Below are 23,369 nucleotides of genomic sequence, written 5' to 3'. Positions count from 1 at the left end.
GTCGGACACTTAACCGATTGAGCCACCCAGATGCCCCTGTTAGTTTTGTTTTTAGTCGTGGTCTTGTAATTGACATCCAGAACAGTAGACTGGTTGGTGTGCTTTGTTCTAGATTCTCATTGTCACTAACCATGTGTAAGCTGTGTTTTTAGATCAGTTGCATGTCCTTTTTCCAAAAATGTTCAGGATGTCTACTGTGGTTTTCCTATAAAAAGAGTCATCACTTCATTCTTAGAAAAGTAACAGCACAGTGTTTTTTTAATGTAAATGGTCTTTTTCTGTTATCATTGGTTGTGCTTATTTTTACCAGTTTAAAATAGAAATGGCACCTTTATATTTTTTAAATCAATTTAATACTTTATTTATTACAAATTAGATGTCTACAATTCGGATAAATAACATGTTTTTTTGAGAAATATTTAACCTGAAAATAATTGGAAGATAAGTCTTCCAGTGTGTTAAGCTCCTCTAGATACCTTATTACTATGCTGATGGATAATGAAAGGAATTTATCTGTTGACTCAGAGTACTTATGAAGAGAATAGTGTTTCAAAAGCAATACTATATTTACTTACCTGACCTCAGAGAGTGAAGACATTTTTATGAAATACAATGTTTATTATTATTATTATTATTATTATTATTATTATTATTATTTTAATAGAAAGGAAGTAAACCAAGAAAGAGGAAGTTGTGGATCTAGAAAATACAACCCAGGATAGGATGTGAAGGCAATTTCCAGGGTCTTGGTGAAGAGAAGACCCAGGCCATCCATTGTGCCGCAGGCCCCACAGGCCACCTTGCAGAAGTCAGCAAGAGGAAGGAGGGGAGCATTCGGGGGGGGGGGGCGGGGGGAGGGGGGCTGTAATGTAACAAAGTCTTAATGAACACTGAATATCGATTTAAGAAAAATCGTAATAATTTGTTGGGAAGTTAGAATATGGAGAAGTGGGAAAAGGGGTTTGTTCGGGATGGGGGAAAGAAGGTGGGGTTTATTTTAGAAACTTTTCTGGACCTCACAAATTCCAAATCATAAGTTTGAGATAGTTCTGTGGACCGGCAGACTTGAGGAAGGACGTTCCTTGGCACGCCGCCTCCATGGGCTCCACACCTCATCCAAGTTAGAGAAAGTGGATTGAAGGTCAGATAAAAGCAACCTTGGGTTGTTGATAGTTTATTCTAATTAGGTAAATAGTTACTTCTCCCACCATCTGCTCTTTCTATGCTAAACTTACAGTCCATAAAAGAAAAAAGTCCTGTAGAATAAGCCAAGGGCGTTGTATTTTCTATTGATGATAAAAATGCAGATTTTTCCACTAAAAGGCAATGACTTCATTTCTAAAGGTTAAATTGAATGGTTATCACAGTATAATTTTAGCTGGTTAAATTTGGGAAATTGAAAGTCATTCAATAAAAGAATAATCTCTGAGCCAGTATAGAATTCTCATTTGATAGAGAATTGGATATTATTTTATTCACAGTAAGCCATATCACATGATTTTATTTCAAGGTAGGAAAAAAATGTCAATGGAGATATGTACTTAGTAGTACTTTATTTGAACAAAACATTTCCTCTGTATAGCCAATTGAGGATGACCTCAGGCTTTCCTTTAGCCATTACCCAAGAATTAATACTTTCTTATGCTGCTTTTGGGAGACCGATAAGACTTTTTTTTCCCTTCCTGTAACCCCATGATTTGTCTCATCTAAACTATTTTCTGCTTGAATTTTTAAAAGTACTTTAATTCATTGAATAGTTAGATAAAGTAGTTTATCTGAAGCATAACAAGTGTTTCATTTTGAGCTACTTACAAATTCGTTGACTAGGGAAAAAAGTTTTCTTAAGTTAAAAATTAAAATATTTCATGGTCTAGGCCAATTTTTTCATTTTTAAAATTTGGGTATAATTTATATACCTAAAATGTATCATTTGTAGTATCTAATTCTATGAGTTTTGATAAACATGTACATTTTGAGAACCAATGAATACATGTAATCATCACCATAGTCAAGACAATGGAACTGTTGCGTCATCCCAGAAAAATCTTCTGGCCCCTGGGAGTCAACCTGTAGCCCTTCCCCTAGTCCCTGGTGGCCACTGATCTACTTTCTGTCCTTACAGCTTAACTTCGTGACGTGTCACATAAAGGGAATCATGCGTTTGAGATCCGTCCATGTTGTTGCCTACATCCTTGTTACTGCAGAGTAGCATTCCGTTGTGTGACTGGGCTGCAGCTGGTTTCTCCATCCCCTGTTGAGGGAGCTTAAAAGCTATTTCCGGTTTGAGGTGATTACGGATGAAGTCCAGACAATATTCTGGGGCTCCCTAATCTATTTCTGTAATGCGACTCGACTTTTTTCTTAGTTAGGCTGCCATGATTGTCCATCAGAATGCTGCTTTGCCCATTTTTCTAATAAGCACAGGCAGTGTCTTCTCATCACCAAGCACATCACCAAGAGCTGCTTTCTTTTATCAGTATTGGACCTTTTGGGGAAAAAAAATAGGTGGTAGACAAGACCAAGCAAATAGAAATATTTATGGACACCTGTCCTTTGCAGGGTTCCTGAGGGCGACAGGCACATCCTTAAAGTTTCAAGTCTGATTGCAGAGAAATATCTTTTCCTCCATATTTGGGACATGAAGCCACACTTGCGCTGACATGCTCTGCGGCTTTTGTACAGTTTGAGAAGTTCCTTCTGCCCTTTGATCTGTCCTTGGTTTGCAAGTTTGGAAGCTTTGCTTAGCCGGGTCGTCCTAACGTAATAATTGGTAGAGGGGTAAAGTCAGGGAGGAAAACGGAAGGTTGTGTTCTCTGTTGAGGGTGCCACCCATTGGAGCGCCAGCCTCCTGAGCTCAAAGCTGTCTTCCAGTTCAGTGCTCCTGCAGTTGTCCTCTTGCTTCATGCTCCCAGGAGTGGAGCCCAGAGCACAAGACATTGTTTCTCCTACGCTCTGCCATGTTGGAGGCCTGAGTGAGGTTTAGTGCCAAGGAGGTAAATAGTGTGAGAAACTATAAACTACAGACAGCACTTAATGAAAGATTATTGATGGCCTGGCTCTAGCACCTTTTTTTTTCTTGTTTCCTTATAATTTTGTGTTGTAGTCAAAGTGTTTTTCTCTAGGTTCTCTGCTATGTTCACTTCATTCCTGTTAAACTTGCACCTCACTGATGTTTCTGCCCCCGGTTCCCTCATACACACCTCACCAAGAAACATCAATAACCAACCAGGGAAGGTTGGTTGCAAATTTTTAAGTGCTTTGTTGTAATGTTGGAGCTGGATGGCACTCCCAAGTATCTCCCCCGGGGCCCCATTTTTATCTAGAGATTATCGCTCTGTACGCACAGCTGCTTCCTCACGGAGAACCATAGCCTCATTCTGTGAATTGAAATGTCAACTGGGGCCATAGAGCCCAGGTTGTGAGAAAGAGGAAGAGTGTGGAGTGATGGGTGACTTTCTTGCCCTTCTAGTAGGGGATGTACTACTTTTTTGTTTTCCACACAGCTGCAGGAAAAATCCCCCTGGTGTGAGGAGCCCTGAAAAGTTCTCTAACTATGGCGATGAGTTGTCACAATATGCCTTAAAACGTGAGTGTGTTTGGGTCCTGTCCTTAGCTATTCTGATCTCCCCGTTCTTTTTTCCCCTCCGTATCTGTTACCTGTTCTTTTGTATACACAGATTCTGCCACTTCAGTATTATGATTGGTTGCACCCAAACAGCATTGTGCTCTGGGGCCCTTTAGCCTCGGGTCAGGGCCCGCAGGGTCCTCCTTTGCTGGAGGGGGCGAAAGCCAGGCAGCTTCGGTCAGGTTGGTGGGCTTCTTTCAAATTGAGTTGCTCAACCGCTAGTGGAGCACCCCCTCGGTACCCTAATAAGCTCTACACGTGTTTGTTTTTAGTTCTTTTTGCTGTGATGTTAATCTAAGAGCGACTGCGATGATGAAAACCAATTAGCAGTTCCCTTTTGAGACCTGCTCACGATAATCCTGATTAATGGTTAACTAATAGGTTTACTCTGATTCCCATTTCCCTGCACTGTCTTGTGTGTTGGGATGTTTGCTTCTCGCCAGTAACTGTTACTGTTAATGCCTACTCTGTGGATATTTTCAGTGGAAAAATCCTAGAATTCACTTTGCTAAACTTCTAGTACAATCTGACAGCCTCAAGCCTGTTCCAGAATTCACAGAACTTTGATCTATGTAAATTGTGCTCTTCTAGGATGCAGAGGCCACGGGTGTCTGAGTAGTGTACCGTGGAGCTGTCCTATGCCTGCCATGCCTCTGCCTTGCCCCTGCCCTCTTCTGCCCCCAGCCTGCCCGCTCTCCCAAACTTGATAATTCATTGTACTAAATGATCTTAAATGTGTTTGCTTACACAGCGCAGGTACTTTGTAGAGACCAGTTGCAGTCTAACTGCTGAAGGGAGTTTCTTACAGGCATTGGCATATGTGCCTGCATTTGGAAGAGGTTTAGCCTAACAGGCCGAAAGTGAGGACAGCCTAGGAGTATATAATGATGGTGTCTTTATAACCTTTCCCTCTCCCTCAGGGTCATCCTGCCTTTCTTTGGGGTCATTCCAAACCCCATTCCTATAAGTTGGAGGTATAGATATCAACATCCTTTGAAATGAAGTCACCCCAAGCACATTTGTTGCATCATTACTTTCTCAATTTCAAGGTTTATTGAGGAGGCAGAAACATTCCTTAAAGAGATGCCATCCACGATAGCAAGTTAAATGTAGCTAATGCAACCTAAAATTAGCTTTTCTAGGATTACAGGAAAATGCTTATGTATGTTTTGTTTTGGAGCACAGGTAATGTGGAAACTAGCAGTGCAACAAAAAAAGACTCACCTGCTCAGAAGTACAGTTGCTTCTTGATTATTTACACCAGTGGAGGGGAATATTGGTACAGAAAACTATAGCTAATTTATCTGCTTGGATTCTCAAAGCCTTCAGCAAGTGTCAGGCCAGGTAACTATGGCAAGTAGATTCCCAGGCCTCATGTACATGAGTCACAACATGGAAAACCTGAGGATGAGAGTCTCTGCAACCAGACTTCAAAACAGAAGTATTTAATACCGAATATTCTTACCTCGAAACGAGCCAGAAGTCTGAACGTTGTTATCTCTTTAAATCTGAGGCCTATAATTTTTAAATTTAAAAATACGTTTTGGAGTACAATGTTATAAAGAAACCTTTGGTTTCACTAAATCTCACTAGGTCCTCCTTCAGGATTATTGGAGACTATCAAATGTCATGTTAATGGTGTCATTGGAACTTTCTCACTTTACTGTCCTTAAGGTCCACCTGGCATCTTCAACTCCTCAGTGGGACCTAAACTGCTCTTTATTTTACTGTTCCTCATAATCCAGTTTCTCTTACTTACCTAGTGTTGAAACCTTAGAAAGGAGCGTGAAAGACTGAAAAGCACATGGCTGTATGTACTTGCACGGGCTCTTTGGAAAGCCAGAGTTTAGCCACGTTCAGTCAATTTTATGGTGATAACAGTCAGAACTTCTAAAATAAATAAATCCCATAGCTAAATTAGCAGGGAATGGTTTATGGCTACATCACCTGAGGGAACTTGTCAATCTGACTTACCAGTCTTTTCATTTGAGCCACTGAAACAAATGTTCAGGTTTTTAAGAATTTTTGTATTGCAAAGGAAGCAGTTGAGATGACAAGGAAAGACAGACACCATTGTCTGCCTGGGATGGGGATTTGAAAGAGCTGACATCCTCCGGTGCTTACATTCAGTTTAATTGACTTTACAAGAATTTTTTATTCTTAAAAATTTATGAACTTGAATAAAATTTCCATCTTTTCCCTTAACGGGTGGTTCATAGGCATATCACCTTCAAGCCTTTGGAACACTTGCCTCAAGAGGATAAGGGAGCTCCGTGTCTTGTCTTGCAGTTTGGCCTCTGGAAGTAAATACGGACAGTTGTGGTAGGCTTTTAAAATTTGTTTTCATGCCTTCAGTTGTCGTCTTTGGCTTTCACTTCTAATCTTTGCCATAATCAGTGGCATGTCACATTCTCTTTGCCATCTTCCCATATATTGCCTCTGGATTAGGACTTAAATTGTAGATTGAAACTTAGGAGGAGTCAGGAACATGTATTTTGTTTTATTACATGGCTGATAGTCAGGTACCTTTTGTTTCTCCTTGGTTCCCAGTCTGAGAAATTATCTCTCTTGATAAAGTGGGTAATCCTCTAGCAAAATAGGGTGAGAGTCTGCTCCAACTTTCTTTTTGTATTAATATCTTTGTGTGTGTGTGTGTGTGTGTGTGTGTGTGTGTTGCTGTTATTTCTATAAGCACCTTTCTTTCCCTCCAGATAAATACGTCCATAAGACGATGAGCAAAAGTCTGTTTCTGAAAAATATAGATGACTGCAGTTATGAGGGGAAAGGCCCTCTCTTCAGAGACATTAAGTTGCCTCGTGATTTGCGATAATCAATTTGATAATTGTTGTTGACTTAGTGGCTCAGCTCATGAATAATGTCCCAGATTTAGACTAGTGTGGCAAAAGGATTTTAATCAGGTAGTGCTTTCTTTCCCATGGAGCATTTGTCTTGCTTGACTGTTCTGGACTTCCGCCACCTGCCAGAAAGGCGTTGTCCCGCTGTATATGTATAGTAGAATATGTGTTGCTAGAGTGTTCACTGGGGCAGTTCCCAGCCCACTAAAGCTCATCGTTACCTTACCTTTTACCAGTGTGCCATTAGAGACACCGAGAATGATGACTGTCTCTCCTTTTCTCGGAGAATCTGTTTGAAGGGAAGGATGAATCTCATTACTATAAATATTGTTTTCATCGCAGCCTACCTCACTGCTTCTGAATGAGAGGAGCCCCCTTTGGCTGCTGTGAAAGCTCTCAAATCCTTGATGGCTTGTTAAATTTTCATTATCTAATGTGCATTAATTTAGATACAATAGCTCTGTTGCTAGGAGCAGAGTTAGAAAGGAAGAGCTTGGCGAGTGCAGACTGCTTGTGTCGCAGGAGTCAGGAAAGTGTGCAGAGCTTGCTGTCCTCAGAAGGAGTTGCCAGTTCTGCTGGCTGGGCTGAAAACCTTGGAAATTCTGACATCCGCGGACTATTCCCCCAGCACATGCAGTGTGATGTTTTGATTCTTGCTTACTCTATCATTTGTCTAATTAGCTTGAGAGAGAATGAAAACTGAGTTCTGTAGCTGATAGCTCTGAGGTTCAAAATGTCCGTGATTTGGTTACTCTTGACTACTCTTGACGGTAGGGTGCGTGCACTTTGTGTTTTGTGCGTGAAAAAAGTTTTAAAGTGCTATGCAGTTTTGTGTGTTTTTCTTGTTTCTATAATTATTCATGCTAACTTGATGTGATATAGGTCCCCATGAACATGTCCTACTGTTAGAGATTTCCCAGGCTGGGAACAGGAACAGTGTGCCCAGGTCCCAGCTCACCCCTGAAAAGCTTGTAGAATAAGGCTTGCTGTACAGGCACCCAGAGAAGGCTGCACTCTTCATGTTCAAAAACAGTGAGCTCTGAATCAACATAACCTACTGAAGATTAAAGGCGAACTACTTTGAGTTTCTTGGGAAGGGGCTTTTGGTAACACAGCCTGGGAGTCACTTTTTTTTTTTTTTTCCTAATGATAATTAAAGGGTAAATTAACCTCCAAGGAACGTTAGTATTGGTCTTCTCCCCTCAATTTATGTTGAAGGGAGAAAAGCCCTTTTTTCCATCCTGTGAGGAGTGACATTTTCATTTAAAAGCACTTTCCTAACTTGTATATCCATTGAGTGCATAGGAACAGAATCGAGGAAAGCACACGGAATGTTCTGGAAGCCTCTGATTAACTATATTTCTTCTGTCGACATCACGTGGGTATCTTGCCTATGTCATAGTTTCAGAATAGTCTGATCTTCTAGGGTTATTTGCCAACGAGCTTCCTGTGGTCTGCCAGACTTTTTGCCCTAGAACAGAGAGAAAGAATCATTTGCTCAGATTCTATTACTTTTTCCTAACGATTCTTTTCTTTTATCCACCAGGATACCCAAAAAGCAAAGCAGTTTCTGCCCTTCCTTCAGCGGGCAGGTCGTTCGGAAGCTGTGGTGGAATATGTCTTCAGTGGTTCTCGTCTCAAGCTGTATTTGCCAAAGGAAACTTGCCTTATCACATTCTTGCTTGCGGGTAAGTCTTGTGTGTCCTGTGTCCTGATAATTCTTCCTGGAGCTCAGAAGTCCTGCATGGAGGTCATGCGCCTTCCTTTCCCTTGTGTTGTGGATAGGACCTTGAACCCATCTAGGTGTTTTAGTCTCTAATTGAGACGTGAACACAAAATTTGTAGATTTGACCCCTGTGTTACGGCAGACCCAGCACTGCCCTCTCCCTGTTCCTCATTTCTACCAACCACAGGATAGAAGAGTAGAGTAGCTTAAAAGTAGCTTAAAAATGTATCCTTGCACAGCCTGAGTGAAGGGAATTCCAGACACAGGAAAATCTTGATGGAATTCTCACAGTGGTTATTTCCCATCTGGGGTAGAAACGCCTGTCATGTTAGTCGTGTGCAATCACCCAAAGGGCTGACATACCCTCCCCTCGTATCTCCCTAGGCAGTGCCCTTTGTCTCTCTTTTATTCTTTTCAGGTGTCATTAGGATCCAAATCTTTTGTGAAAACTCAGACATGACATTACCTTCACAGACTCCTGCATCTATAGTATTTCTCTGTTGCACTAAGTTTGACACGCAAGGGCAAGCCACCCTTTCTTTGCTGACTGAACGTGCATCTCTTTTACCCTATCTTTTCCTCTAGTAGCTTCGTATTTCACAACCCAGTAAGACTCTGTATCAACTGTGCTCTTCGAGCAATTTACATTTATGCATTCAAGGAGCAGACTGCTTTATTTCTTCCCTGATGGCAGATAATAAAGTTATTTACTTCTAGTCAGTACTTCGCAGAGACTGTGCTCTTTGAGAGAAAGTGTCATTTTACTTCAACACCCCACACTCCACTCCTGTACACACAAGCATTCACTCACTCACAAAGGACATATTCCGCCGTGTCCTCCTGGTGCACGTCGCCTTTTCTGTTGCTGCTCTGTTCCCTCAGCACTCCTTCTGTTGGATTCTTTAGTAGAATTTGCCACGGGGGAAGAGAAATGGGAGCCACACTTGCTGTCCCCTGCCAGATTGCCTCAGCCTCCTTTTCCTAGAAGGCACCAAGAGTTTCTTCTCTGGATAAGGGCCTCCCCCAGGCCCTCACTAAATGGGTTGTTATGTGAGATAAATCACTCACCAAACACACGGCCGTGACGCTCACTGCTGCTGCTGGGCCGCCACTTCTGGCTGAGGCTCTCTCTGATACTCTTTAGAAGGTAATGATCACTGCACAGCTCTGCAGGCTTTCTGAAGGGACTAATTGAAGTACGACATGAAGCTCAGAGGCAGCTGCAGAAAGGAAGGACCAAACCAAACCCATACCACACTGGAGGGCTCTGCTCTTGTGAGTGTGGCAGGGCTACACCGAGGGGTAGTGTGGCAGTGTGTGAGGGAGGCCATCTGTGCCCTTTGCTTAAGATTTCCGGAGCGGAGAAGTTTCTTATCAGTGAATTCTTGTTGTTACAGAGTTTGAAGTATATATTCAGCTTCTCCTTTGGTCTGTACCTGCAAAACAAAAGTGTCCTCTTTGGCAGTGTGGAGCTTTATCTCTAAGGTAAACGAGAGAGAAAGGATCATTCTTTCTGGGAAGCTTGGCCACAGGTTTATAGGGGAAAGAAAACATTGAAGTTCTGGCTTCTAAACTCAAAACGACCTGAATGGAGCCAGCTCAGAGCTTAGACCTATCCTGGCTGGATTTTTTCCGCAGAACCTTTCTGATTGTACTTTCTTTCCCATGGAGCATTTGTCTTGCTTGACTGTTCTGGACTTTAGCCACCTGCCAGAAAGGCGTTGTCCCGCTGTATATGTATAGTAGAATATGTGTTGCTAGAGTGTTCACTGGGGCAGTTCCCAGCCCACTGAAACCCAGACTCATGCAGCCTGGTCACTCGCCTCTGCAGCAGCCAGTTCCTGTGTGGACTTGGCATTATTCTAAGCTTAGCAATTCAAAAGACAGTGCCTGCATTAACATATATTTTGAAAGATAGATTACCAAGGCAAATACATGATAAAATAGAAGCTTTTACAGTTTTCTCCTGCCATACTATATGCGGTTATATTCCGCATCTTCTGGTTTCTTTAGAAACCTAGCAAGGATACAGGACGGTGAAAAGTTGTAAGAGCATGCAAGCCTCGGTTTGAATCTGCACAAGCAGGTGACTTCAGGGAGGTTTTTACTCTCTTGAAGCCTTAGTTTACACTTCAGTTAACTAGAGAGTGTCTGTTGCCTCTTGGGATTTTTGTGAGGGTTTAATGACATGTACAGAGAGTTCAGAACAAGCCTGTCATAAAGTGGATTATCCCATAAATATGTTTCCTTCCCCTTCCTCTCACAAAGACTTGGTGAATTCATTCACAAGTAGAGCTTTTCTTAACTCTTACACGGAATGGTATACTTGTACGGTGTGAGTGCACAGGGCTCTGGCTCTACCGTGGGGACGCTGACCTACCCGAAATGGAAATAAATCAAGGAAAGTTACGGTTCTAGCCTCCTGCCGAATGAGCAGAAAGCTCACTGAAGGAAAGGCCCCTGGCTTTTTCCCTTTGAGTTTAGAGCAAGCAACTCTACATCCTGGTAAGACGTGGTCCTGGGTGTCGGGACACTCTAGAGGGAAGACAGACATGCAGACAAACTGCAGTATTGGGCACTAGGTGAGAGAAGTATTTACAAGGCACACAAGTAATACAGAGGAGGGAATAAGTGGTTACGTAGACAGAGATCAGAGATGGCCTCCCTGAGCAGCTGATACCTGAGCTGTATTTTGAAGGACAAATGAGAGTTTGCAGTGCTGGCACAGGAGGGGCAAAGGAGGAAGAGCCACGTTCTAAATACAAAGGTGTAGAGGTTTGATATATCTCGGTGTGTCAGACAACTGTGACCCCTTTGGTCTTGGTGGAGTATGAAGAGTTGAGGGGTTCGGGTGGGATGAGGGTGCGAATGCAGACGGGATATACCGTGGACCTGCAGAGTCACTCAGGGTATTGAACAAGAGAGTGACATGCTCACACCTGTGTTAAAGGAAGTTTATTTTGGTGAATACATTGGAGTGAATGAGGCTGGAGGCTGAGAAAGCAGTTAAGAAGCAAGAGGGGTGGGTAGAGGCCTAAAATCTGGCAGTGAAGAAGAGGAGAGGTCGGAATAATATTTAGGAGAAAGACTTGGTAATTCAGGGAAGGACTGGATTTTGGGGGGTCAGAAATGGGGGTGTCATTGAGGGTAGGAGGGAAGTAACTCGTCCAAGGCTCGAGTTTTTGGGCACATTGGGATGTTCACCAGCACGGGCAACACAAAAGTAAGAATTGGTTTTAGGAACAGATAATTGGTGGTCAGAGGATTAGGCGGAGAATCCTGGGAGTAATGTTCAGGAAGCCAAGAGAGGAAAGAATTCCAAGGAGTCAGCAGTGCCAGATTTTACCTAAAATATCAAGTCAGTAAAAACTTTGAAGCAGTTTTATACTGTTTATCAATTAGTAAGTCACAGATGACCTTTGTCGGTGCGATTTCATCAGACTTGATTCAGCTAAAGTCAGATTACAGGCGATTAGGGTGTAAATGTGGGAAATGAGGAACAAAATCAAAAATAGAGTGCTCGTTACGAAATTCTCACAGAGAATGCAAAAGGAATGCATAAAAATGAAAGCTAAAGGGTCACAGTAACAACCTAAGGATGTCAGCGACTTGAATGCTTTTATAACCATAATTCTTTCTCAAGACTAGAACAGAACCTGGCTTGTAGTTGGAAAAGCTATTCAGTATACCTATTGTTTTCTTTCTTTCTTTCTTTCTTTCTTTCTTTCTTTCTTTCTTTCCTCCCTCCCTCCCTCCCTCCCTCCTTTCTTTCTTTCTTTCTTTCTTTCTTAATGTTTATTATTCATTTGGAGAGAGGCTGTGAGCAGGGGAGGGACAGGGAGAGAGGGGAACAGAGGATCTGCAGCAGGCTCCGTGCTGACAGCAGAGACCCCGATGTGGGGCTTGAACTCACGAACTGTGAGATCATGACCTGAGCGAAAGTTGGATGCTTAACTGACTGAGCCACCCAGGCACCCCCCGGGTGGTTTTCATAGCACCAATTACAGAAGGTAAAACTTAACAAAATCTTCTTGGCAAATGAGGATATGAAAAGCATGGATGAGAAAATATCATAGGGAGCATGAGATGCACTGGTCTGAATTCTGAGGACAAGAAATGAAGAAAGGCTACAAGGAAATTATTAGCAGAGCAATGACCTAAAGGAGACTGAAGGAATGAGATGGATAGAGAACAGGGAGGAGGGAGTGTCCTTAGAGGAGGGGACCCTTGGTCTCCTGAGACACCAACTACAAAGAACACTGAACGTGGGTGTAGACATAGATGCAACATTCACACTGTGGGGCAGTTCACCTGGTTCAGTGAACCTCGTTGCACGGCTTTGCAGGTGAGGGTGGGTGTGCCCTACATCATGGAAAAATGGCTTTCTGCTGGAAACAATGTCTCTCTGCAGCCAGGAGGGAGTTTGCGCTGTGATTCTCAAGGGGAAAGTCAAGGGAATTGTTCAGCAATCCCATATGTGCTGCTCTCATTAATCCCAGCCTTTTCAGAGAGCCCTCTGGACTTCAAGGTGGGCTGGATACTTTCCATTTTCATGTGGCCTTTTTTGGGCAGACGGCCCCGCAGCTTGATAGGGAGTGGCATTTGGCCCAAGCCAGCTGGCCTCTCTGTCACGGTTCCTGCACCCCTGTATGCGGAATGGTTGCTTGGTCAGATGGGATGGCAGGTGGGGCTGGGCAAAGTCAGCTGTAGCTAACAGGTCAGTGCCTCCTGATAGCTATCGCCCTTTAGTCCTTTGAGCACCTGGCTTAGGTTTGGTCGGTGAGCAGGTGACCTCACACCATCAGAACGGAGACTGTTGACGGTCCCTCTGCTTGCTGCTGTGGCCTCCTCCTGTGCATACTTATTTCTTTCACAGAGGCGATCACAGTCAGGTCTTGTCTTGAGTTCGCAGAGAAGCCAAGATGCCTGGGCAGCCTGCATTTGTTTAAGAGCATCCTTTTTCCTATCCAGCATTTAGTGCACTTCGTGCTTTTCCTTCCATTAGAACAAAAGCAGTTTACCCCCACTCTTTGGTTTTCATTTCTTTTCACTTGTCATGTGTTTCACATTTTAGTTTCCTTGTCTGAAGGGACAAGTGAAGTGCACGTATTTGCAGATCACTTAGCCTTTGATTCACATTTTTATTTAATGGCACCAGTGGGCATGGAGAGTGTGTCATTGCTATGACCTTTATAATACATTGCCTCATTTTGAATGACTTTCTTAGCTCTGGGGTATCTGGGTCATGCTAAAGGCATGTAGTCCTGTTGGCTAAGCAGAGCAAGTATCCAGGTAGTGCTGGGAAACAAATGCCCGAATTATAAAAGAAGAATAATTTGAGGTTGCAGTGCAAAGTAATCCAGGTAGTCTTATATCAGGTTATTTGGTATCTTTCGCTAACTCACTGAGCTCACTCCATTTGCATTTCCTTGTTCCTGAAGCTAGGACAGCAATATGTATGAGGAATTGTGGACTCGGGTAGGTTTGGAGTGTGGATGCCAGTCATCTTGGTTGGAACTCATGGTACAAATCACCTAGAAGGCAGCAGCCACCTGGAAGGGGGTTCCCATGTAGATCACAGTAGGTGACTTTTAATTAACCAGTTACCTAGTCATATGAAACAAGACTAGAAAATGAGACTTCCCTTTGCCTGCCCTTTGGCATTTTTCAGTTTCTCTCTCTCTCTCTCTCTCTCTGATTACAACTTCCCAGTGCAGCTGCATTATGACAAGGAAGGCAGTGAAAAAAGGTTCTAGATATCTAGGGTTTGATAAATTTTGATGTGCATGGTGGGTGAACTAAAGGTTCGACCGTGTGTCCTTCCACCCTGAAAGTCTTTCAGTAAAGTAGCTCATGTCCTTTCTTTTTAACGCCTCTTCTCCACAACCAGTTCTAATAGGAATAACAACTGTCTGTTTCTCAGTAGACCAAAAACTTCAAATGAGAGAGAAAAGGGAAGGTGAACAGGAATATCATCCCCATCTCCTGGCCCCAGGAATGGTGGATCCCCATTGATTACCAGTGCCTCACCAAATTACACAATTAAAACCGATGTATGTTTGAGTGAGAAATCCCATTCTGCTATCACAGAGGTGCTAATGAATCAGGCTGTTACGTGGTTGTGTTTGCTGGGCTTCTATCCTTAATTAAGCAATTACGGGGTCTGCTGATACTTATGAATTCCTTTCAGATGCTTTAATTGAATTGGAACTTAATGGGTATTTGTAAAGTGGGGTATTCTCTCTCTTGGGACTTGGCCAGTTTGGTTCTGTCTCCACCGCCTACTTGCTTTCAGTTGGGTCCCAGTACCGGAAATGGGCAGCTTGACATGCCCATTTCTGGAGCTGCACTAGTTCTTCACTCTTAAAGATACCATTGTATGAAGTTTATGAATTATGTTCATGTCAGGATGTCCTGGAGGGCCACTCGTGAGGAAAACATTAGCGCAATAAACAGGTTAGGGGAGACTTTTTTAATGAGGCCAAGATTTTGTAAGCCCACTATAAGAAAAAGCAGTCTTTGATAGGTAGATTATGGGCGATACATAAATTAATATGACAGTTTCTGCTTCCCTGAATAGCTTTTAGTCTAATAGTGTAGACAGCTATGTGCAAAACTTGAACAAGGAAAAATAAAAAGGAGTTGTGAAAAGCATAGGCAACATACCAGGAGAGTGCAGAGGAAAAAAACAATTAATTGGGGAATGGCAGAGACTTCACAAGAGAGGTGGCATTTGAACATCCAAGATCGGGAGCATTTCTTTTGGCAAGCTAGGTGTGATTGATCTAGGCAAAACGACTTAGCCTATATTATTAGTTCTCAGGAAGAGTAGCCTGAAAGAAGTGGTTTTGCACAGGTGCGTAAACCTCCTTCACTGCCCTCCTGCCATTGAGCGTTCAGTGAGTGCTCTCCCCGCGGCTGCTGGCCTCTGCACGTATACGATACCACCAGCCCTGGTCATGTCACGTGGATGAACGTGCAGGCCTACCAAGATAGCCTGATTATCTCCCATCTTTAGATCATGAATCATCCCCAGAATGAGCCTCATCATGTTTGTGGGTCATTCAATGGCATGGCTATTTAATAATTTCTTTCCACTTTGCATTGGCTAGGAATTTAGAAATACATAAGTTCCAGCCTTCAAGCAAAGTAGTTGTGTCTACTGAAGTAAAGAATGTATAGACATGAAGAAAAAAAATACATGCTTAAGAAGGCTAAGAGTAGGGGAAGCATGCTTTAAAAACTATACAAATGAAAACCGCTCCTGATTTTTCTAAAATAATCATGTACATTGTGATACTGTCAGGAAGGCTAAGGCAATCCTGGTTTACAGCCCAGCAGTACAACATCCGAAGAGGGGTGGAGCTGAGTGCTGGTTCAGCGCAGGGCAGGGGAGGCCTAGGGTATGATACTCCATCCAAGGACCACCTTTTTAGGAAGGATGTCAGCAGATTGCAGAAGGATCAGAGGAGAGTGAGCAGGACGGTAAGAGACCTAGAAATGCCAGGACCTGAGGACTAGTCGTAGGTATCAGAGGAGACTCCCAGGATGTAATGGGTATTTCAGGGTCCAGAGGCAGAGATTCAGTCTATTTGGTAGCCATTTCAATTTTTTTTTTTTTTTGGAGTCAGTAATAAATAAAGACATCAATAAAAATAAGATTTGTTCAGCACGGTTTAATGGCAGTCACAGACCTGGGAGCTAACTCTTAAAGACAAATTCTTGCTCTGCTCTCCTGCTTCCTGGTTAATTATTTCCATCCGACTGGTCTGCTTATCTTAGTATGATGCTGGGACCTGGAGGTGAGGGAGACAGCAAGGCCCACATGGCAGTTCTATGCCAGCCTGTCTAGAGACCAGCAACTGAAGGGAATCATGTTAGCGGTGCACAACCTTCTGTGGAGCCCAGCAGACTGCTGAGGCGGCGCAGCCTCCTAACTGGGATGCTTAGCCCTCGCCCTCTCGGTTGGGTTTTCTGTGCCAAGAAGAGAAAGATGTTGATTTATCCTCAGCTGTTACGGGATGGGCTCATTCACTTCCTCTGGATGGATGGGTCAAAATTAAGAGAAAAGAATCCTTTCCTCCCAAATCTTTGGACTTTTGCCTTCTACTGTTGCTTTTTACTCTTGATGCTTTTGAGTTTTAATAATAGTTGAGACAAGAGAAAAAATATCCTGGATGGGAATTGGACTGATTCCATGCAAAGCTAATAAGAGCTAGTAGAGTGGTACAAAAGGGTCAGACCTGGGAGCTTTTCCTTCAGGGTTCCTTTTCTGTTCCTTCTCCCCACCCCCCCCACCCCCACTTGACCGTTCTTTCTGGGTCGGTTACAGGTTATGTAGGCTGCCTTCCACCTGGTGGGCCTGGTGGGCCTGGTGGGCCTGGTGGGCCTGGTGGGGAGGGACTGGGAAGCTGCTCTCTGCTGGAGCGTTTCCAGTACCAGCACCTGTCTCTGGTTGTGCCCAGATACCTCCGTTCTAACTCCGTCCTTGTGTTTACCAGAAAAGTACATGTCACTGTGGGTTTTTCATTGTCATCTTGTTAGCCTGTTGGCATTTGCCAGCAGCCATTTAGTAGAAGTGGTGGTAAGCAGCAACATCCAGGGTTGGGCTACTCTCCACTCCCCCTGCCCTGTGGGGTGTCTATTTGGCCAGCCTAATAGTAGAAAATGGCAGGACCTGGATGCGAGAGAGGGAGTATAAATGGTGTGGTAATTTGAAATTAAAGGGAAATGCTTTGAAATCTGGTAATGGGCAGCCCCGGGGTGAACAGTACACACTGCCTATAAGACTTCATCCTGGTTGCTATGGGAACCACCTCTCACATCCCCTTTTCAAGCAGAGCTATGACTGGGTTTAAAAAAAACATAGTTCCTCATCATGAAAAACTATCTTTGCCCCCAAACCCTAGATCATTGCTTACCTTGGATTCCTTTCAGAAAATTTTCCTGAGGCTTCCCCAACCTGATGGACTGTCTGTGCCACTCTGTGCCTGGCCCTTGGTATAAAATTTGAATGAATGGCACTAACACTGACATGAGAATTAGAATACACTAGGTGCCCGGTGTGGGTAGCTGGCCCTAGCACACCCTTGTGTTGCCCCAAGTGGACGCCACAGGTGTTTACTCAAGGAGCTGGGTAGAACCACTGGCCCCATGATACATATCCTCAGGCCTCATGTATGTGGGGCTCCAAGGAAGCCCAAAGATCTGCCCTTAGTCTCACTGCCATGGGATTGGTCCCGGATTCTGATGTAGGGCTGCCAAGCACAGAACTTGTGGGAGCAAGAACAATTCACAGAAGTTCCTTTCATATCTGAGAGACATCTGAGACACAACTGCATTCTCTGTCATGTTCTTTCGCCATTTGCACTTTCCCCCATTTATTTAAATTACCATGTTAACCCAGACTATTAAATTTGGTTGTGTGTGTGTGTGTGTGTGTGTGTGTGTGTGTGTACGCACGCGCGCACGTGTGTGTTTTGTTTTTGCTTTTTTAACCACCCTTTGCCTAGGATGAAGTAAATGAAGTCTACATCTCTGTTCAGTAGCCTTTGAGTCCTGGACATATGGCTCCCTTCACGGTTGGCTTATAGGCTCCTAAGTGGGCTCTGGAGAAACTTTGTTTAAGCTTTCTGGATTCCCTGTAGTTTTTCCTTATTATATCCGTGCTTTGCAACAGTAGTCCTGACTAAACCCTAGTAACTCCCGTGCTTACCTTCACTATATGTAGGAAGTTACTTAAATTGACTACTTCGTCTACAATGGGTAGAGAAGTTCCCGTTTCCCTGCCCTGGTGTGCCTCCTTCTCCTGAGCTTGTACATCTGCTAGTGATTTTTCTAGGGTTAATTTGGGTGTTTTTATTTTTAAATTGGAACATGGTGTCTGTCTCTTCTCTGTGTGTGTTTTGGATGCAGCCCCTGTGCTAGGCATGCGGTTATTAACTCTACTGATACACCAGTTCACTCATTAGCATTTGCATTTTAAATTACAAGCTAGAGCAGACGACATTTATGCTATATTTGTACCATTGCCTTCTTCATGAATGATGTCGTATGTGCAGGGAATTCAGAAATAACTCCTCTAGGGCCCTGATGTATTTTAGTCTCTTTCAGCTATTTCTTTTTCACTCTTGATTCTCATTGTTTGATAGGGATTTTTTTTATTCTGTTCTAAGTTTAGACCTATTTGTGAGTGCTACTGATTGGGAAGTGCTAATGACAACCCAACCCTTTGTATCAAAATAGGCATATTGCACAGAGTGGCCACCTTTCCCTTTCGCATTGTGCTCCTGGTAAGCAGTGCGCTTTGATAAGAAAGGAGGGAATTTTCTCCTCCACCGTTTGGTGGGCGAGAAGACATGGTAAAGGGCACTTGTTCTTGCTTGTATTCATGCTCAGATCCCTCCTTTTTATAGTTGATTAGTCCACGGTTATTTGTTAAACCTGTTATTGCATGGTGCTGCATGGGGAAGAAAGGGAAACTGTATGCCTTCACGGAGCTTATTTTTTGACAAGAAGCACATTTAGATTGCACTAAGGACAGCACATACTTTAATAGTATGAGACCAGGTTAGAGGTGGCCTTTTTAAGTTTAAGTTCAGTCCTCTTGGGGGAACTGTTGCTGTTGGCACATGGTGACTTCAGCACCTCGGGCACAAGAACCAAATCAGAAATGCCACACATGGGGGCGCGCCCCGGTGGCTCAGTCAGTTACGCATCCGACTCCGACTCAGGTCATGATCTCACGGTTTGTGGGTTTAAGCCCCATGTCAGGCTCTGTGCTGACTGCTCAGCCTGGAGCCTGTTTCAGATTCTGTGTCTCCTGCTCCTTCTTCCCCTCCCCTTCTTGCATTCTGTCTCTCTCTCTCTTTCAAAAATTAATAAACATTACCCCCAAAAAATAAAAAAATTTAAAAAAAGAAAGAAATGCACAGCCATGGATCACGGACCTGGGAGTGGAACCTTCCTAGGTTTAGGCGTGCCCAGATTAGCTTAAGCTAGTGTTTGGCTGGTTTCTGGCAGGAGATTAGGGACAGAACTCTGGTACATAGGTCTGTGTTCATGCCATCGTGCTGTTTCTTTGTGGTCTTCAAGTTTGGTTCTCTTGAGTTCTGTCACAGGGACCCTTCCATTTGGTGAAATCTAACTTAAAACATCATGAAAAGTCCCGGGAAGTCGTATGGGAAGTTGTGCATTCTGGGTAAGCAAGCAAAAAATTTTCCAACTAATATAAACAATTTCTGTTCCCTCCCTCCCCACTGTCCTTCTCACTGAAGATCTCCTCTCATGTAGTCATCATTCTGCAAAGTAGCTGCTGGAATAACCAAAACATAAAGAGTTGCATTTGAAGCTCGTGATCCAAGCACAGATGTGTTAGTTTAGAACCTGATCCCACTAAGGTGTGTCATTGTCACACATGGCATTTCATACAATAATAAAAGAAATTGCATGGTAATGGCATTTTTATTTTAAATGTTTATTTTTGAGAGAGAGAGGGAGATAGAGCATGAGCAGGGAAGGGGCACAGAGAGAGAGAGAGAGAGAGAGAGGCACAGAATCCAAAGCAGGCTCCAGGCTCTGAGCTGTCAGCACAGAGCTCAACACAGGACTCGAACTCAAAGATCACAAGATCATGACCTGAGCCAATGTTGGGCGCTCAACCTACTGAGCCACCCAGGCGCCTCACGCGGTAATGACATTTTAAGCCTACTCTCCTGTTGACCCATTTCATGCTATGAGACTGGCCTCATGGTAAAAACTGCCACATCACATTTACTCCTTATTCCCTTAGCAAATAGGGTTACCCTATGAATGAGTGCTTAATAACTTTTTTCCAGTTCCAAATCCTACTTCACATTTGATACAGCTCTTGTATATTTTTCCTTGATTCTGTTAATTAGCCTTGTAATAAATTCTTACCTAGAAATCTGCTGATTCAGTGTTCTCCAGGAAACTCAGACCAACCACTACAAACATCGCAATCAGATCTCCAAATGGGCTTTGTTGTCTTGAGGGCCCCATAGGCCTGTGAGGGGTCCTTCCATTTAAACATGTAAGAGTTCAGGGACAGTTCTCCCTCAAAACTTTACATTGGTTCCTTTCCCAAAAACCAAAGACATGTGAAGTCCTTTGGGAAAGCTCATGGACAAGACAATGTCAACAAAGAATTCTTACCTAGTCTGTATTCCTTTTTTTCATAGAGGTGGTCCCTGTTCGGCACATCCGTTGTTGGCTGTGTACTTTAGTGGCTTCCATGAGCTCTGGACTCCAAATCCACGGGCCTTCTGCACCTCAGTGTTTTCTTCTAGCCTTTAGTGTCTTTTAGTCTCTGTGCCTTTTACCTGGCAAAACTGCTCTCCATGAACGAAGTTGGGCCTAACAGGGTGTGCACAAATAGCATGGAGGAGATGGGGGGATCCCTGGAGACTGGCGAGTGGTAAGGCTGGAGCCACCTGTGCAGTCAGATGACGGTGCATTTGGTTGTTGGTGGCAGGCATCTAGAGGGTTCTTTCGGTAGCATTTGTAAATGCTGCCTAATGATGCTGTTGGAGGCAGTTGAGACAAACCACTCAGTAAAGAACTGAGGAGTTCCCACACACTGTCTTTTGTGTTTTCATTGCATGTGTTATCCAGGTGAAGGGCTGATTGCTGCCAGTCACTCCCTGTCCTGCTGAGCTGGCGCTTCCGAGGGGAGGGCCGGGGCTGCCTGTGCTCCCCCAGCTGCCTAGCCATCCGTCCCTCTCGTGCTTCTCTGCACCTTCCTCCACTACGTCGTTGGCTTCTGACAGAAACCTTGAATTAAGTGGGTTAGGAATAAACTGCTTGAATGCGTTTGTGCAAGATAGCTTCTCTCACCAGCTATCTGAAGTGCTTTTTGAAATACACGGGAGCCCTTTGTAAGCTGCTTTATAAGCTGTGAAGTCCATTGTTGCTGCTCTCTGCAGCCAGAGTGTCTCTAACCTAAGTAATGTCGACTTGGCTCTGGTCCAGGGCTTGGGATTGGAAACTCGCGTAAGCAGCAAAGCCGCCCACCAGAGTCACTAGCAGCTGTTGCAGGTTGGAGGATTTGCAGAAATTGAGATTGCTGTTCCCAGATACTGGCACTTGCCTGGTGATGAATGACCGAGTCTGTGCGAGGGGACTCTGTATGCTTTCCTTCGGACTTTTCTTCTCAGCCATCTATTGTGGCGCCTGCTCAATGGCCCCGTTGTGGAGGAGGGCGGCTGAATGAAGGGGTGAGTGGCCTGCCTCTGCCGCCATTCCCTCCCTCAATTGGCCTCAACTGAGACATTAATAATAGCTCTTTGATCCCTTGAACTGGTTCTTGGGGCAGGAATTTTCATGGCACCATAGCACAGATGCCAAGGGCTAAGAATCTAACCTCCAGAGGGTAGAGAAATGAACTTCACCTGAAAGAGTATGATGTGAACTTCGTTTTGATTACTCCGGTGTCTTTTGCCTTAACCTGCCTTTCTGTGCTAGCATAGCCAGAGAGGTAAGACCAAAGACCAGAAGTTTATTGTGATGAAGTCGTTAACCGCTAGTGTGTTTATTTCTGATAGGATTGCCCAACAGTGAAATTTTTAGAGGGTGGTGCCATTTTGTCTAATTTCTTCTTATCATGTGTACTTATGCATATTTATATATGCATATGCCGAAACCAGTGTTAGAATGTCATCTTCGTAGAGATTAAACTGCAAAAAAGTCAGCACGAAAGGCCTCCATAAGAGACCTCCACCCTCCTAACTTCCAGTCTCCCTCTCATGTCACCTTTTTATTTCATAGCAGTTGCCATTATCTGGAACTACTGGTTTATTCATTTGCTTTTTTGTTGACTCATTATATCACCAGAATGGAAGATACTTGAAGGCAGGGACCTTGTCTCACCTTATAGCTGTTGAAACCCTGTAGCGGTTCCTAAAACAGTGCCTGTGGGTCAGGCAGCACTCAGTAGACAGTTCTTGGATGAATGAATGAACAAAACACTGAAGTTTCTGGGCTAATACTTAGCTTATTTGAAAATTCAGAAAACAAAATACCTTCTTTCCCTTAGAGAATGAGCACTAGAGCCACAACAGCCCTAAAATAGCAAAGAGAGCACCAAACTGGATGTCTGTGTGGAGAACTAGATGAAGACTTAGAACTGTCCCCACAGTCCCATAGCCTCTCTGGGCCTTGGGTTTTTTCACTGAGTTGAGGGAGTGGATTATGTTTCTTTAGGGTTCATAGCAGGTCTGAGTCACTAATAATAATAGCTTCAACTTACTGGAAATTTATGCTATGGGTTAATTCATTTAATCCTTACCACAGCCATATTTGGTGGATATCATTACCATCTCCATTTCATAAATGAGAAACTGAGGCCTAGAGAAGTTCATTACGTTGCTAAATAAGCAGTGCACATTTTCTGGATCATGTTGTATATGCTGTCATTTAAATGCAGTGCCGAAACTGACATTGAACATATTGTTCCCAAGGTCTTAACCTCGTCTGTTTCTCCCATCTTCCCTGCATTTATCGCATCTGCCTGTGTTCTCTTGTTGGGGGTTACCCAAAGAAAGGTTAAGGGGACATTGGTAGTGGCTCTCTTTAGAAAATGTAGTAATGAGGTTATGATATTTTAGTTGTTTCGGAGTTTGAATTTGTTTTCCGGCCCTCCAGATGACACCAGTAGGATCCCATCTGAGATGAGAGCATGGAGGCGACATGTGATTGTGGAGCAGCAGGCAGGTCAGACCTGTGGGATGGGTTTATGAGCTGGGGCATTTATGGACAAATTAAACTTTAGCCCTGAGTAAGCAAAGTCCTAAGCCAGTTATTACTGCTCTGGCACTTCTAATGGGTCCTATGCAACCCTTATAAATTATTCAGCTGCTTTCCTAATGAAGCCTAGTCCTGGTGGTACTTAAGCACAGCTTAGAACAGGTTAGAGGGAGAGAATATTTGCTGACCATTGGGGAACCCTCCTTTCTAACTTGGAGATGAAAAGGTTAAATGGGCTACTTGGAGTAGCAGACTTTTGAGAGATAATACATGAAACTGGTGTTGAAATGTTAACATTGTAGACTAACAAAGAGCTTTCCTCTGAGGAAATGCCTGCTTCGGTTCCCTGGACTGACCCGATGCACCCTTCACAGTGTCTTGACTCTGGTGATTCAGTGCC

The 23,369-nt window shown here is 43.7% G+C and overlaps 1 protein-coding gene across 1 annotated transcript in view; it reads left to right on the top strand.

The window, feature by feature from the left end:
- The window catches only part of SND1 (staphylococcal nuclease and tudor domain containing 1), a 426,272-nt gene that overhangs the window by 268,052 nt on the left and 134,851 nt on the right, over positions 1-23,369 (top strand). Inside the window, exon 15 of the mRNA XM_040472057.1 lies at positions 8,027-8,168. Within this exon, the coding sequence (XP_040327991.1) occupies positions 8,027-8,168 (142 nt within the window). The remainder of the gene's footprint in view (positions 1-8,026; positions 8,169-23,369) is intronic.

This window comes from Herpailurus yagouaroundi, unplaced genomic scaffold, assembly GCF_014898765.1.
Source record: "Herpailurus yagouaroundi ecotype Mexico unplaced genomic scaffold, PumYag 100, whole genome shotgun sequence".
Lineage (NCBI taxonomy): Eukaryota > Metazoa > Chordata > Mammalia > Carnivora > Felidae > Herpailurus > Herpailurus yagouaroundi.
Note: the sequence above shows the minus strand (reverse complement) of the source record. Positions and strands in the feature narration are given on the sequence as shown.